The sequence below is a fragment of the Aedes aegypti genome, chromosome 1, assembly GCF_002204515.2.
Source record: "Aedes aegypti strain LVP_AGWG chromosome 1, AaegL5.0 Primary Assembly, whole genome shotgun sequence".
Lineage (NCBI taxonomy): Eukaryota > Metazoa > Arthropoda > Insecta > Diptera > Culicidae > Aedes > Aedes aegypti.
In genome coordinates this window covers 178,007,861-178,024,444 of record NC_035107.1, presented here as the reverse complement: position 1 = coordinate 178,024,444, position 16,584 = coordinate 178,007,861, and the positions used below count along the sequence as shown (strand labels likewise).

Sequence of the window (16,584 nt, the reverse complement as noted above, 5' to 3'; positions counted from 1 at the left end):
CTCTCCAAAAATCATACCCGAGTATTAATCTACGTTGGAGATTTGGAGTGATCAGAGCCTTAATGATTTTTGTCTCATCATTGAAAGTCACTGGTAGGTGTACGTAGCCTTTTACTTCTACTGGAGTTCCAGAAACAGTTTTCAAAGATACATCCGTAGGAAAGATTTTTAAATTAAGAGATTTTATCAGTTTCTTGCATCCTATTCCTAGTATGGAGCGCTGAGCACCACTGTCCAGTAACCCGATCATTTCTCTTCCCATCAAATGAACTTTTGCAAACGGACGGTTGTCTCCATCTACTTTAACAAAAAGCTCGTTAACTTCCACTTCGGGGACATAATCGTCATCCGAAAATGGTTTATAACCGTTTTGCAATAGGTCTTTGTATAGCCGATCGTCTTTTGAAGGATTTAGAGTCGAAGCTTCAGCTTGCCTTCTCAAGCTGAATTCTGCTCGTTTTTTTGGCAGAAAGGGCATTCCGGCGTAATGACGTCCAAAAAACCACACTTGTAGGCTGTTGTCTCTGTGTCACACAGACACACAGACGATATTAACGTTGATTGATCATTGATCTGGTTTTGAAAATATTCCAATGTTCCTTGGGGGACCGACATTTTCCATATATAATGTCTTTGACGGCCATTATGTTTTTGGTCAATTTATCAAAAACTAAAATGTGTACTATACAATACCAGGCAATAAGGAGCTACTCTGAAAAAATCATACAAATCGGTTCAGTATTCTTGGAAAAATCTGAAAATTACGATATGAGGTTTTTTAGAGTTTTCAAGATCTTTATTTGTCCAGAGTGGTACCAGAAACATAAATGCTCATTACTCAAAGACGGCTGCACCAAATTGGTTTATTTTTTCACAACATACTCGCATTAAGGTATCATTTCGAGGAGTGAATATCCGAATACGATAAAAATTTTGTAGCCTGATATATTTACGTGGGTTATGGCTACGCGTCGGTCCCCCAAGGAATTTTGGAATATCTTCGGATCCAAATGACCAATTATCAATATCGACACATATTCGAAAACTAGAAGAGTTTTTTGAGATCTTGTGAAAAAATGGTGCAAAAATAACAAGAAACAAAAAAGTTATCGCGATTTGAATATTTTTTTAGCGGTAAAAAATGAAGCTGCCTGTAGAGGGGTTAATCGTTATTGACATTAACGATAAATTATTCAGATGTTGAATTTATTGACACTAACGATAATTGAGTAGTTCTCAGTCTGTCAAACAAGATACGCGCCTCTGTTATTGTCGCTGTGTTCTTTTTTGTATATTAGGCGTATGAGAGGCCGTTTAACCTACCGATGAGGGTTTCTTCATCCTCATATACCATTGAAATTACTCAGGGGATCATTTCCATTGTCAGCGTTCAATATCTGCTGCAAGTGGTCGTTCTATAGCCACCGTCATTTTATCGGCTATCAAATTCCCGTTTAACCATTTCACATGGCGGACACTGACACGGTATTGTTACGCAAGCCGTGGGCCGATGCATAAAATCTACGCATATCATTCCGGCTTATACTATCTTGTGATTCGTCTGTCACACTTCCCTTGTTGTTATGTCAAGTGATATTCATAACTCTACCTTATGAATCTGGTATCTTTTACTGTTGGGGCAGGATCGTGATTTCCGGCGAGAAACATTCTGGGTTCACAAAAGGACACAATGCACTACTCCACTTAGGCAAGGCTTGGGCACTCAAGATCACCAGAGTCAGTTAAAACTTATTTTTGAGTTAGGAACACTTCTTAATGTAATGACCTTTATTCTTCGGAGGTTGAACTTTTACTGACTGACTTTATTACAAATTCTTCGTCTATTTATCCTACGTTGTGTATAACATATGTATTGCGCAATTTAATTTTAATGCTGCACTTGCATGCAAGTTTGTAGCATAAGGCTTATGACTGACAGAACTGCCTGTTTTTGGGTCATGATCAGTTTGAGAACTGTCATAGCCGCCACCTAAAATTATTCAATTTCACTTTGCCTAAACTCCTGTCATAACAATTCAAGCATAAACAAATCAAAATGTTTACATTCTATATTTCTATGGTTTCATCTGACGGCAACAGACAAATTTTCGTAACAGGACGACGGATGATTCCTTTGCAGGTTTTCAGATCGATGACACGGATGAGTCCATCTGGTCCAGGTATGGTATTGATGATTCTTGCGAGCGGCCATTTCACCGGAGCCAGAAATTCATCAACAACGACGACCATTCTTCCGGGTTGGATTGCAGTGTTTGGTGCGTTGTGCCGATTTTCCTTCTGGAGTTCCTGCAAGTATTCTGTCTTCCACTGATGCCAAAATTGCTGGGCTCTATGCTGGAGACGCTGATAGTGGTCCAATCGGCTGATATCTATATTGCTGATGTCGACATCTGGGAGAACGGTCATTGTAGTGCCAATAAGGAAGTGTGTTGGAGTAAGCACAGCCAAGTCGTTTGGATCCTCGTTTAGTGGAGTTACCGGCCGGGAATTCATTGCTGCCTCAATTTGTGCCAACACGGTGGACATGTCCTCGAACGAGAGCATTGCGTTGCCAAGTTGTCGATGCATGTGTTTTTTAGCTATTTTAACTGCTGCCTCCCACAATCCACCAAAATGTGGGGCTTTAGGTGGCGCCATATGCCACTGAATCCCTTGGCTTGAACAGTAGGTGGCTATTTCTCCGGACGACTTCTCTTTCTGCATCAATTCGTACAATTGGTGAAGGTCATTTTGGGCACTCTGAAAATTTTTCCCGTTATCGGAATAAATGTGTAGAGGGCAACCGCGACGAGCTATGAATCTCCGCAGGGCGGTTAGGAATGCGGGGGTAGAGAGGTCGCTCACGAGCTCTAGATGCACAGCCTTGGTAGCGAATCATACAAAAACACTTATGTAGGCTTTAATTGGTGACGCTCGCTTGTGTATTGGCTTCATGTAGACCGGTCCAGCGTAGTCAATTCCGGTGATCGAAAATGGTCGGCTAGGAGTAATTCAATCTAATGGTAGTTGTCCTGTTTGCTGTTTGGTGGGTGTAGGTGAAGCACGACCACAACGAAAACAGGTTCTCAAAACGCTATTGCCCAAACGGCGTCCTTGGATAAGCCAGTATTCTAGCCGAATTGCTGCTAATGTCACACGACCGCCACCGTGCAACAATTTCAGGTGGGAATGATGGGCAATTTTCCGTGTAAATGGATGGGAACTGGGTAGGAGGATGGGATGTTTGGTCAAGTAAGGCTGCTCCGCTAAGCGCAATCTACCTCCAACTCTAACAATACCTTCAGGATCGATGAATGGGCTTAGAAGGCGTAAGTGTGACCGCTTAGGAACCGCTTTACCTTTCCCCAAGTACCTTATTTCTTCCTCAAAAACATCTGCTTGGGCCAGTCTTACTAATTTTGTGCGAACCATTTCCATTTCATCCACGGTGACGAATGCTGCCTTTCGTGCAGGGTCACTTGACGTTTGTCGAAGACAGGCTTTGATGAAACGAAAACAATATGCTGTCACAAGAATCAATCTGCTGTAGGAGGAGGACGTGCAAAATATTGGGTTTTCATCTTGTTTGTTTTGAACAGCCGCCACCGTTTCTCGCCGTTCTAGGAAGTCCTCAGGTGCCTTCTGCTATTGCGCTCCAACAGGCCAATCTTCCTCGGAAAGTGTCAACCACTCAGGTCCATGGTGCCAAAGATTGCTACCAAGAAAAGCATCAACTGTCATCCCCCTTGATACGAGATCCGCCGGATTTTGCTTTCCAGCGACGTGATGCCAACGCGATTCAGGAACAGTGGTTTGGACTTCGGAAACGCGATTCGCAACGAAAGTGTGCCAAGTGTATGGGGGTGCACGCAACCACTCGAGAACAACGGTTGAATCTGACCAGAAATAGGAGGCTGAGATAGGAATATCCAGTGCCAGGAGAACCTTTTGATGCAGTCTCACTGCAAGAACAGCTGCCGAGAGTTCCAGCCGAGGAATGGACAATCATTTAAGCGGGGCTACTTTCGATTTCGAAGCAATCAGCTGAACGTGAATTTTACCATCGATATTAGTGGAACGAGCATAAATGCATGCGCCGTATGCATGCTGGGATGCATCTGCGAAGGTGTGCAAATGAATCGTAGAATTCGGCAAAAATGCATATCGACCAACCCGGAATGTTGAAAGCTTAGGAAGTTCAGCGCAGTAGGTGTCCCATTTCGCTTGAATAGTGTCGCTTACTTCGTCGTCCCAGCCACAGGGTTGCAACCAAAGCTCTTGCAACAACATCTTTGCTCGAATGACGACAGGTGCTGTAAGACCGAGCGGGTCGAAGTGTTTTGATACAGCCGACAGAATTGATCGTTTCGTGGATCGCTCTCTAGTGGTAACTTGCATGGAATCGAATCTCAGTTGATCGGTCCTGGGTTCCCAACTGACTCCAAGGGTCTTGATGGATTCTTCGTTACCTAATGTCAATGCGAGTTGGGTTCCAATCCGTGATGGTTCAAGGCCTTCTAGTACTGTTGGGTTGTTTGACGCCCACTTTCTTAGCTGAAATCCTCCTTTTTCTATCAGGTCATCTAACTCGTTTCGTAGGCAAATCGCTTCCTCATCCGTCTCTGCTCCCCCTATATAATCATCCACATATAAACCTTTCTTCAATGCGGGACCACCTAGTGGGTATGAGTCCCCTTCATCGGCAGCGAGTTGCTGGAGGGTACGTGTAGCAAGGAACGATGATGGACCCAATCCATAGGTTACCGTTAGGAGCTCATAAACGGAAATGGGTTCGCTAGAATTGAAGCGCCACAGGATTCGAACTAGTGGAACATCTTCATGGTGTAGCAAAACTTGGCGGTACATTTTAGCAATGTCCGCGACAAGCGCTATTGGGTATTTCCGAAAACGGATGATAAGGGTTGACTAATTCATCTTGGATGATTGGTCCTACCAGCAGGGCATCATTTAGGGAATGACCAGTAGTTGTTTTGGCGGATCCGTCGAATACTACTCGAACCTTTGTGGTCGTACTGGCCTCTTTTACAACGGCATGATGAGGTAGGTAATAAGACTGGTGAGATTCGAGATTGGACGAGAGAACCAGCCTCATATGACCTAGGGTTAGATACTCCAGCATAAAAAGTGGTACTCTTCCTTCAGGGCGGGTTCCTTGTAGAGACAATTTTCGAGATCGTGAAAGCGACGAAGAGCAGCTTGTTTTGATTCTCCCAGCATATGGTCAATGTCTGGATGACGGGGCAAGCGAACCTTATACCGGCCTTCTGGAGTTCGAGAAACATTAGCAGTGAAGTGAGTTTCACACTCTTGTTCTTCCAAAGAATATTTGCGATTACCATCTATTTCCTCAATGCTCCAGAAATAGATTAAGATTATAACCCCTAGGGGCAAAGAGGGGCAAGAAAAACTGTTGCACTTCAGAAAGTATGGATAATTTGCAGCTTCATAGTGAGTGACTCATTTCACCGAAACACTCCACATAAAACGGACGAAGCTATAAAAATTTATCAAAATTTTGGAGAATGGTTGCGATGAACATTTTTTGCCACAAGTAACAACTCAATATGTTAAAAATTATATAATTATAGTCAAATCAAATTATTAACCCTACGCTTTCAAATGAAGCCTATTGAGCTTAAATCGGTTTTGATTTTGTTGAGATACAGCTGTTTGAAGTTTGATAGGTAAATCATAGTTGATGAATTCTAAGCAGTCCAATTTTGCTGACTTTCCCGCACTTACGATGCTGCCAAAAATCGAAAACAAAATAAATCTCTCGCAAATTTTGTGAGACCATCAATGAATGATATAAAAGTCTATAAAAATATTAACAAGCGATTTTGAGAACATCAATTTTCGAGGTTTTGTCCGGCCATGCGCCACTGTGCGTCGCACGATATGAGTGAATAAGATTACTAAAGTGTCCCTCTGAGGCCCTACCGGAACCGATTCCAGGGTATCCGAAATGGACCAGATCCTCAAAATTATCCGTTGGATTACAGCTATTATGTTCAGGATAAAAAATCATGCCCTACCAGCAGGGCATCATTTAGGGAATGACCAGTAGTTGTTTTGGCGGATCCGTCGAATACTACTCGAACCTTTGTGGTCGTACTGGCCTCTTTTACAACGGCATGATGAGGTAGGTAATAAGACTGGTGAGATTCGAGATTGGACGAGAGAACCAGCCTCATATGACCTAGGGTTAGATACTCCAGCATAAAAGAGTGGTACTCTTCCTTCAGGGCGGGTTCCTTGTAGAGACAATTTTCGAGATCGTGAAAGCGACGAAGAGCAGCTTGTTTTGATTCTCCCAGCATATGGTCAATGTCTGGATGACGGGGCAAGCGAACCTTATACCGGCCTTCTGGAGTTCGAGAAACATTAGCAGTGAAGTGAGTTTCACACTCTTGTTCTTCCAAAGAATATTTGCGATTACCATCTATTTCCTCAATGCTCCAGAAATTTTCAAGGGCTTTGTGGAGGGGATCGGCAAGGGTAATATTGCAAGCTACTGGGAGAGTTTCGTATGCATTTTGGTTCCTACCGGTGACTATCCAGCCAAAAATGGTATCAATAAGGGCAGGATTGTTTGCCTTCTCAATGCGGGTACCAGGGTTAACGAATGTAAAGAAATGTTCAGCTCCTAGCAGCATGTCAATAGTGCCGGTCTTATTGAAAGTCGGGTCGGCCAAAAACAGATTCTGTGGAGCATGCCAGCCGTCAGTGAGGGTGGATACAACCGGTAAATCAATAGTTATGCGGGGCATTACCAGAAAATCGAGACTATTTTCATAGTCGCACTTCCTCGATCTGATAGTAGCTTTGACGGCGTGCTTGACGCTGGAGGCCGACTCACCTACACCGTAAACTGGAACGTTAATTTTCCTCCGGGGAAGACGAAGAAGTTGACACAGTCTTTCGCTCATAATATTGGATTGCGAGCCATTATCCAATAATGCTCGAGCAGGGTGCGCCGATCCATCAGAGTCGTAAACAATTAAGATGACCGTAGACAGCAAAACATTCGCATTGGATTGTTGTGATGGGTTGCTCGATTGGGCGGTGACAGCGTAGGTAGATGTTGGTGTTCGCTGGTTTGACGTTATGGTATCTCGCTTTTCGGTGGGCTTCGATGTTGATGTTGTTATGCGCGATGTAGAAGGATGCTGCACAGCATCGGTTGGGTGGTATCCAGGGTGGAGTAATGAATGGTGACGTTTTCTAAAAAATCGGCGAGAGAATTTTGACTGGCAGTTGCGAGCAATATGATTTTGGCAAAAGCAGTTATGGCAAAGGCGATTGTTGTTCACCAGATTTAGGCGATCGACAAGGGACATTTTATCGAACTGAGGGCATTGGAACAGTGGATGTTGCTGATCGCATGAATAGCATTTTCGAGGAACGGCTTCTGCGGCGGCATGAGAAACGGTTTTGTAGAACGGTGGGCGGCGAAAAGTGGGTGGTTGCGAATTAGATGCTGGCTGTGCTTGATGATTAACGGACATCGATTCTAACACACGAAGGCGACGCTGAAGAAACTCAATTAGACATCGGTAATCGGGTGTTTCGGCAGTCGTTGCGAAGTCTTCCCATGCTTTAAGTGTACCGTCGTCAAGGCGAAGGCATAGTAGATGCTCGAGCATAGTGCTCCAAGAATCGATAGGCTCTCCAAGCTGGCGTAGGGTTTTGGTGTGACGCTCATACTCATCGACAAGAGAATGCAAAGCGGAGGCGGATTCTTTTATCATGCGGGAGCAATCGAGTAGAGCTTGCAAGTGACGTTTTCTCAGGAAATAGTCGTTGGCGTATCTTGAAACAAGAGTTTGCCAGGCGATTGTGTAATTGGTGGAGCTGATACCAATGGATTCTACTAGTTGAGCGGCTTCTCCCTTGAGCGCCGCGCGAAGATAATGCAATTTCTGAATGTCGTGCACCTCGGGGATAGAATGAATCAGGGCCATGGACGTATCGTGGAAGGCCAGCCACTGGTTGTAATCACCATCGAATTCCGGAAGAAGGTACAATGGGGAGGTACGATTGGAGAGCAGCTTTTATTGCGAAATAGCGGGTTTCGTTGTGGGATCGGTAATAGAGGTTTTGAGCCATACCTTCGTTGGTCGTTTCGAGGTCTTCTAGCTGGGTTTGTACATCATCCAGTCCCATCCACACGGTATCCAAATTATCGAGACGCAGTTTCACACAAAGAAAGACCCGGTAGAGCCGGACAAACAGGGTACAGAAGTTGGAGCGGTACTAACCTTCTCAAGGCTAGTATTGAGCCTTGTATATCTATTCCAAAACTCCTGGAACTGGCGGTTAAAACGATGATTCGGAGACACAGGACACGGCAGGATTCAGTGGTGGCTACTTCGGCCGGAATTGGTGGCTAATATAAGCCGGTGGGGTACCTCAATAGCGTGTAGCGTATCCGGATAAACGGGTCGGTTGAAGCGGTATCGCGGAATCGTGAAAAAATCGAAAAAAATCTAAGCACACCCGCGAGACTTCCTGCACAACTTGTAATTCTACGTACCGTGTGTCTAGCGGTACTAGGCATTGTATTAATCCAATTAATTCTCGATGGCGGAGAGTCACAATAAGGACCCGGGGAAGATGGCGATCTTGTGAATGCCGATGGGGCACACAATGGTACAGAACTATGGCGTCGCAGTCCGTATTGTGATGGCTGAAAATCTGGGAGGAAACCTGATCCTGGTCACGGCACCAAAAAATGTTGGGGCAGGATCTTGATTTCCGGCGGGACACACTCTGGGTTCACAATAGGACACAATGCACTACTCCACTTAGGCAAAGCTTGGGCACTCAAGATCACCAGAGTCTATTAAAACTTATTTTTGAGTTAGGAACACTTCTTAATGTAATGACCTTTATTCTTCGGAGGTTGAACTTTTACTGACTGACTTTATTACAAATTCATCGTCTATTTATCCTACGTTGTGTATAACATATGTATTGCGCAATTTAATTTTAATGCTGCACTTGCATGCAAGTTTGTAGCATAAGGGTTATGACTGACAGCACTGCCTGTTTTTGGGTCATGATCAGTTTGAGAACTGTCATTTACTTATTCGTACCTACGGGATTTCTGATCTATAAATACTGGCTACTGTAGGCACAGATAGAGGACTTCATGAACTGTGGACTGATTAACATAATACAACAACAAGATAATGATCTGAGTCGATATTAACTCTCAAATTCCCAACGTCTGACTTTTCATTAAAAATTAACTTTAAAAAAATCATAACATGGCCAATTATAGACCAATTTTGGATCTTTCCAAAACAAACCGCATAATATTCAAGATTTATTATGTTCCAGAAAAAAATGGGATTGGCTACTTGGTCCCGGAGTTATTCCGGATTCAAATGGGGTATATTCGTTCCAGGAGTGATGGTTCACGTAGATTAAGATTATAACCCCTAGGGGCAAAGAGAGGCAAGAAAAACTGTTGCACTTCAGAAAGTATGGATAATTTGCAGCTTCATAGTGAGTGACTCATTTCACCGAAACACTCCACATAAAACGGACGAAGCTATAAAAATTTATCAAAATTTTGGAGAATGATTGCGATGAACATTTTTTGCCACAAGTAACAACTCAATATGTTAAAAGTTATATAATTATAGTCAAATCAAATGATTAACCCTACGCTTTCAAATGAAGCCTATTGAGCTTAAATCGGTTTTGATTTTGTTGAGATACAGCTGTTTGAAGTTTGATAGGTAAATCATAGTTGATGAATTCTAAGCAGTCCAATTTTGCTGACTTTCCCGCACTTACGATGCTGCCAAAAATCGAAAACAAAATAAATCTCTCGCAAATTTTGTGAGACCATCAATGAATGATATAAAAGTCTGTAAAAATATTAACAAGCGATTTTGAGAACATCAATTTTCGAGGTTTTGTCCGGCCATGCGCCACTGTGCGTCGCACGATATGAGTGAATAAGATTACTAAAGTGTCCCTCTGAGGCCCTACCGGAACCGATTCCAGGGTATCCGAAATGGACCAGATCCTCAAAATTATCCGTTGGATTACAGCTATTATGTTCAGGATAAAAAATCATGAATTTTGAGCCGTCGCACGGTAGTATTCTTTAAGTTTCAGAAGATGTTTTCTTTGGGTACATTCAGGAACCGGTGCCAGGTGACCGAGTATCCGAAATGTCCAGAATCAATGAGAAACAATGACATTCAAGCTTCTTGTAGCTTTATACTTATAAAAAATACACAATGAATAATAATCTTAATCTACGTGAACCATCGCTTCCGGAACGAATATACCCCATTTGAATCCGGAATAACTCCGGAACCAGGTGGCCAATCACATTTCTTCTGGAATATAATAAATCTTGAAGAATATGTTTGTTTGGAACCAAAAGATCTAAACTTGGTCTGTAATTTGCCATGTTATGATTTTTAAAGTTCATTTTTAACACTTCAGTCGTCGCGCTGTTGTATTTTGTACAACAGTGGTGAAAAAACCTCGCTTATCGACTCGATATCGACTCATGGAACCACACTAAAAAAAATCGTGATTACTATGATGGTTCCCTCAATCAACTCAACTTTACATAGCATTTCTGTTCCATGACTCGATATTTCCATGAGTCGATGGTGACTCATGGAGCTTTGACTGTAATTCAAAAATAGTAAGTAGCTAGTGTGTTAAGCAAAAAAAAAAACCCACAACTCACCGTTTTCAAATTAAATTAAAAAATCTCTAAGTTACTACCTTTTATCTTTGTCTCTCTTTGCAAAAAATGGATAAAATTTCATGAATTCGCCAAAAAAAAACTTCATATTATTTACCAAAATTTCTGCCAATTCCAACTACCACAAACTGAGATACAGATCCCCTAACTTGGTCAGGGGAAAAAACAGGGGCCTTCCTTAGCCTAGTGGTTAGAGTCCGCGACTACAAAGCAAAGTCTGAAGGAGTGTAGGATAGATTCCTGGTCGGTCCAGGATCTTTTCGTAATGAAACGTTCCTCGACATCCCTGGGCATGAGTATCATCGTCCTTGCCACACGATATACAAATGCGAAAATGCAAAGAAAGCTCTCAGTTAATAACTGTGGAAGTGCTCATAACAACACTAAGCTGAGAAGCAGGCTCTTCCCCAGTGGGGACGTAATGCCGAGAAGTAGAAAGGAGACGAACCTGGTGTAATGGTTAGAACACACACCTTTCACGCCGAGGACCTGGGATCGAATCCCATCCCCGAGATAGTCACTCAAAATTACAGTGACGACTTCCTTCGGAAGGGAAGTAAAGCCGTTGGTCCCGATATGAACAAGCCAGGGCAAAAAATCTGGTTATAATAAAGATACAAAAACAAGAAGTAGAAGAACTTGGGTATTTTGTATGGAAAACAGCATTTTGTTACTAAATTTTGTCATTGACTGTAACTCTTGAAGAAGTATCCAAGATTTATAACAAAAATGGGAACTTTTGCAAACTGTTAAGCTTGCTGGATTACAAGGAATCCACCAATTTTAGTCAATAAAAACGCTTTTCGAATAGTTGGAGCATGTTGAAGCGATCAGTGACAAAAATTGAATTCTAACTGGCGGTCTGGTTTCAGCGAGAATTACTAAAAGGAAATTATATTAGAAATTTTAGACATCCTTTCTTTGCTTCCATCGTGGAATCATATTTCGAATCAATTTTGAAAATGAAATCCTAGGCAACCGGGCATATACTCTCGACTGCGACTACGAGCAATAATTCAGTCATGGAATCGGCCTCACACCGGAAATATGGCAAAAGCAAAACGTAAATTCAATTTATTTTGATCCTTAAAGGAACTGAATTAAATTAACTTGCTCTTTATCCTAGGATTAGCCGCAAAAATCGTCGGCAGACAGACATTCAAATTGAATTCCGAGGTCTACCTCGGAAAACTCGTTTCTGTGCTCATGATTTAAGATTTATGGGTGGATATTTACGAACGCAAATTATTATTTTTCACACGTTAAATGACATTCACGGTATTCGTATTTTCTACAGGTACATGAACTTTATGTTCGATCTGGAGGACGCATCAACTGATGGCAGCATCGATGCGGAGGAGTTTTCAATCGTGTGTTCCAGTTACGGTCCCGATAAAAACGAGTGTCAAGAGGCCTTCCGGAAAATGTCCCAGGTGAGTTGCCATTCGATTGTGAAATATAAACATATAATGTGATGCTTTACCTCGTAAATGCTACGCATGCTATTTTGAGGTCAGATATGTTGAAAGCCTACAGGAGGCGTATTAGTGAAATATTTTTTTTATTTATAACCACGATGTTCATTGGAGTTCCTAAATTCATTTTAACGAAGAAAACCACATTTTATCCATTTAATTGTTGTTAAATCTTTTCATATGTGCCAAAAATGCACACCAGATACAATTAGAAACTGCCTTTTGCTCATAAACTATAAAAAGACTCTTCATTCAAGAGATTTTAAGTAATTGTTCAACGTTATTCGACGTCCGGATTCATTTTTGTGGAAATTTTTATTATCGCTTAGAAAATCATAAAGATATCCATTTGCAGATTTCGACTTTCGACTTTTTCAGAATTTTTGGTAGTACACTAAGGTCTTTTTTACACGGTTCCCGTGCCGTGCAAAAAAAAATTCCGCTCAAAAAAAAACCGTGCTAATCCCGGAATTTGTGTAAAAATAAACCGTGTTAATTCTGGAATCCGTAGAAAAAGTACCGTGTTAATTCTGAAATCCGTGTAAATAAGAAAAAAAGCCGTGTTAATTCCGAAATCCGTGTAAATAAGTAAAACAAAACCGTGATAATTCCGAATTCCGTGCAAAAAAAAAGTACCGTGGAAATTCCGAAAGGCGTGTAAAAAAAGCCGTGTAAAAATAAAACTTGCAAAAAAAAAACGTGTAAAAAAACATTAGTGTACGCGGAAATTTTCATCTCCTGGTCAGCGAATATTTTTGATTTGCTTTAACTAGATAAGCAGGGAATCCTGAGGAAGACCATACTATGCTATCATAACAGAGCTAGCTAGAATAAGCTTATCTTATTGGATGCTATTAACTAGAAATTGTGAAACTTAATGCTCAATATACTTTAACAGCAGAATTTTATCTCAATTCTGTTCCAAGAGATTAATAATAATCTTTGATGCAATTGCCATTACCATGCATTGGAGGCCGTTTTATGGTTTCATTTATTCAGAAACTGTTTGAACGATATTCATTCGAATTAAAATCAATGCATTAATCCTTTATCGCTTTGAATGGCATTTGAAATTCGGTCATCGATTGGCATAATCAAACAGGCTTTCGGAAAGGAAAATAAATACGCTCATTGCGGGCTTTATGCAGAACCGTTCCGATAGGTCCACCAATGAGCAATGGCTCGGCCCAGTCGATTCCGTGTTTTTGATCACGATAAATATTTATTGAATTTTCATTAAAATAACTGGGTCTCATCATGTGGCAGCGAATGTTTGGGCGGGTAGCTAAGCTCGCAATTTAGTGCACCGTTATGAATCGCATAGCGGGCATGAACGCGACTGTCCTCCTCTTGGACTATGCTTTACTAATAAAAAAAAGCCCGACCAATATGCAGACTCAGAATTTGGCACGTATCATGTGACACTGGGCTGAGCCACTGCTGGTGCGTCCCAATTGGCTGCTGGCCAAAAATCTGGGGAACCAATTGCTAGTTGCAGTGGGAGAATTCTGACTGAAATGGGCACTCACCGCAAATAGCCACTGATTCTCGTATGCTGTTGACTGTGATATACGTAGAGTTTCTAAACTACGAGTAGACGAACAGCAAGTTAACATTGCTCTTTCATAGGAACTTTTATTTCTTTTTCTCGAGGAATTGCGTGTCCACCAGGAAAGAGTCTGCTTCCAGTTATAACATTAGTTTTTTTTTGCCATTTTCCATTTTTTCATTCGAAGATCTTGTGGGATACTCGATAGTACTTTAAGCCCTATGAAATACAGAAAATTTACAAATAGTGAAGGTATCCAGAAACGTCTGGAAATTTGATAAGGACACCTTCAGTATGGCTTTGCTGTATGGTCACGAACAGGACCACAAGACGAAGGAAGACCCCTATGTTAGAATTAAGGCTTCTAAACTACGGTGCACAGTGACGCTCCTTCGTAGATCGAGAATTTACAAACTTTACTAGATGCTCAAAATAATCTTCATGGATATAAAAAAAAATAGTGGGGTCTTGTAGCCTCGAGGTTACGGTTTCGCTTCGTAAGTGGAAGGTCATGGGTTCGATTCCCAATCCCCCCACACAAAAAACTCCGTCCAGCCACCAGAAGACGCCGCACGAAGGACTGTGTATAGGGGAACACATCCATCCTTCGTCAGTATCGGATGGTTACTGAGACACACTGACCCTCTTTGTAGGCTGTTCCCTCACACGACACATACATGGCAAAATGAACCACCGCACACCAATGGACTTCGATATGGATATGGATTGGATCAACGGCAGCACTCTCCTCTACCTGCTCGGTATGAGAGAAATAGCAATAAGAACTAGGATATAAATAGATTCTGTATATATGATCCTCGGCATAGTAGTGGCCAAGTGCACGGAGTGCCTAATAAAAAAAAAAAAAATAAATAAAAAATAAACAAATATTAGATTAAATGATATTTTTCCCCAAGTCAGAAAAAAAGTCTGGTTTTGCATAACAATCAAAATAATGAATGTCAAAAAATTGAACGGGAATTGAGAGCAGAGATACAAGTTCAAGTTTTTAATGGTAGAATAACCAAATAATCAGCAAAAGGGTCATGTACTCATGTCTAGTTCGCTAGTTCGCTGTTGGAGCTTAATGTCGTCCATAACGCTGCTCACTACGACATTTCTACGGTGTCTCTACGACTACTCATTTTGCCCAATTAGCAGTTCAAGTTCTTCCCGGGTTTTTGGATAGCTGAGACGAACTTCCCTTGGACTGGCCTCGCGTCAGAGTTCTATTGCAGTTCTACTAGACGCTTATGTGCATTACGTTGCCATACGACGACTCGTTCTTCGCTGCTGCTGTTCGAGCTCTCCAGGTTGACCAGTTGGATGCCGAGGTCGGTCTAGTGATTCCAGCTGGAGGATGATTTCCGGCTCACTGGCGCTCCGGCGACTCAAGCCGGTGATACGCTACGTACTACTCAGTGTATTTCCCGGCGGAGGAGCTACCCTACTCCGACAAAGATTTCCCCAGCGGTGGAAGATCTAACGAACTGATGCTATCCGGGCAGATGCCGAGGCCGGCCCTGCGGTTCCGGTGGAGGGAAACTTCCGGTTCACAGGCGCCCCGACGACCATTGGCCGGAGCTGTTTCGAGAATTACTCAGCTCGACCCCGGCGGTGGACTCAGTCTACTCCGACTCGACGTTGGTCGGCCAAATGCCAGGATCGGTTCTGCAATTCCGGTTGGAGGATGACTTCCGGTTTGCAGGCGGTCGACGACTTATTACCGATAATTATGCTACGCCCGCTTTACTCGGTCTAGTTTCCGACAGAGGATCTAGCCTACTTCGACCGCGACCCGGAGCTCTCTGGTTTTCACGCCATCCCTTTTGCAGCGACGACATAATCTGCGTTATCCCTCTGTTCACCGCATTCTATGTCCTTTCATGCTGGCACATATTCTGCACGATGTTGTCCGGATTTAGGACGCTTGCAGTTTAAGATATCATCTAGCTTCGTATATCTCTGAATCGAGGGCAGTAGAATATACCATGCTCCAGAGTCTCCTCGATATTTGGACAGACTGCACAATGTGGAGACTATGCATGTCCGAATCTGTGCGGAAATTTCCGGAAGCATCCATGCCCTGACAAAAACTGGGTCAGGAATTAGTTGACTTCTCCATGTTTTCTGGTCATCCACATTGACACGTTAGGCATGAGACTGTGGATCCACCTTCTTTTCTCCGAGTTATTCCGTTCCTGCTGCCACCTCGCCATTGTGTCCAACCTCACATTCCTTGTGTCCCTTTGCTGGTAGCACGCTATGTCCTCAGCCAGAATTATGCAGATGGGGTTCATTCCGGCGATATCGCACAATACCTCCGACGATATAGTGCGGGCACTCGCCACCCGTATAGCCATGAGCCGGAATATACCTGCCAGTTTCTCTCGGTTACGTTTGATTCCCAACGCTGCAGCCCAAACCGGGACTCCGTATCTGAATATGGTACGGTTTCCAGAAGACGTCTCTCCAATGTTGGGCATGAACCTAGCTACAGTGTTAGCTGCTTTCGCTGCCTTTTCGCAGGCATAGTCTACGTGGCTGTTGAAGTTTAGCCTGCCGTCGACCACTACTCCAAGTTGCTTTATTGCAAGAACGACGTCATCATTTATTGCGAACCCGACGATCTCGACTCCATTCGGCAGTGACAAGGTTAGCACTCCATCATACATCATATTCCACAGTATTAGGCCAAGTATGGATCCCCGTGGAACTCCCGCCGTTACTTTCGTTGATATCCGTCCCTGGTTTGTGTCGTAAACCAGCACCCGGTTCTGCATGTAGCCTGTGACGAT

The 16,584-nt window shown here is 42.8% G+C and overlaps 1 protein-coding gene across 3 annotated transcripts in view; it reads left to right on the top strand.

Annotated features, from left to right (window-relative positions):
• Window positions 1–16,584, top strand: part of LOC5573875 (calexcitin-1) — a 159,636-nt gene that overhangs the window by 127,713 nt on the left and 15,339 nt on the right. For all 3 annotated transcript variants that reach the window (XM_021854276.1, XM_021854257.1, XM_021854267.1), the window contains exon 7: window positions 12,060–12,195. In XM_021854276.1, coding sequence (XP_021709968.1) covers window positions 12,060–12,195 — 136 coding nt within the window. The remainder of the gene's footprint in view (window positions 1–12,059; window positions 12,196–16,584) is intronic.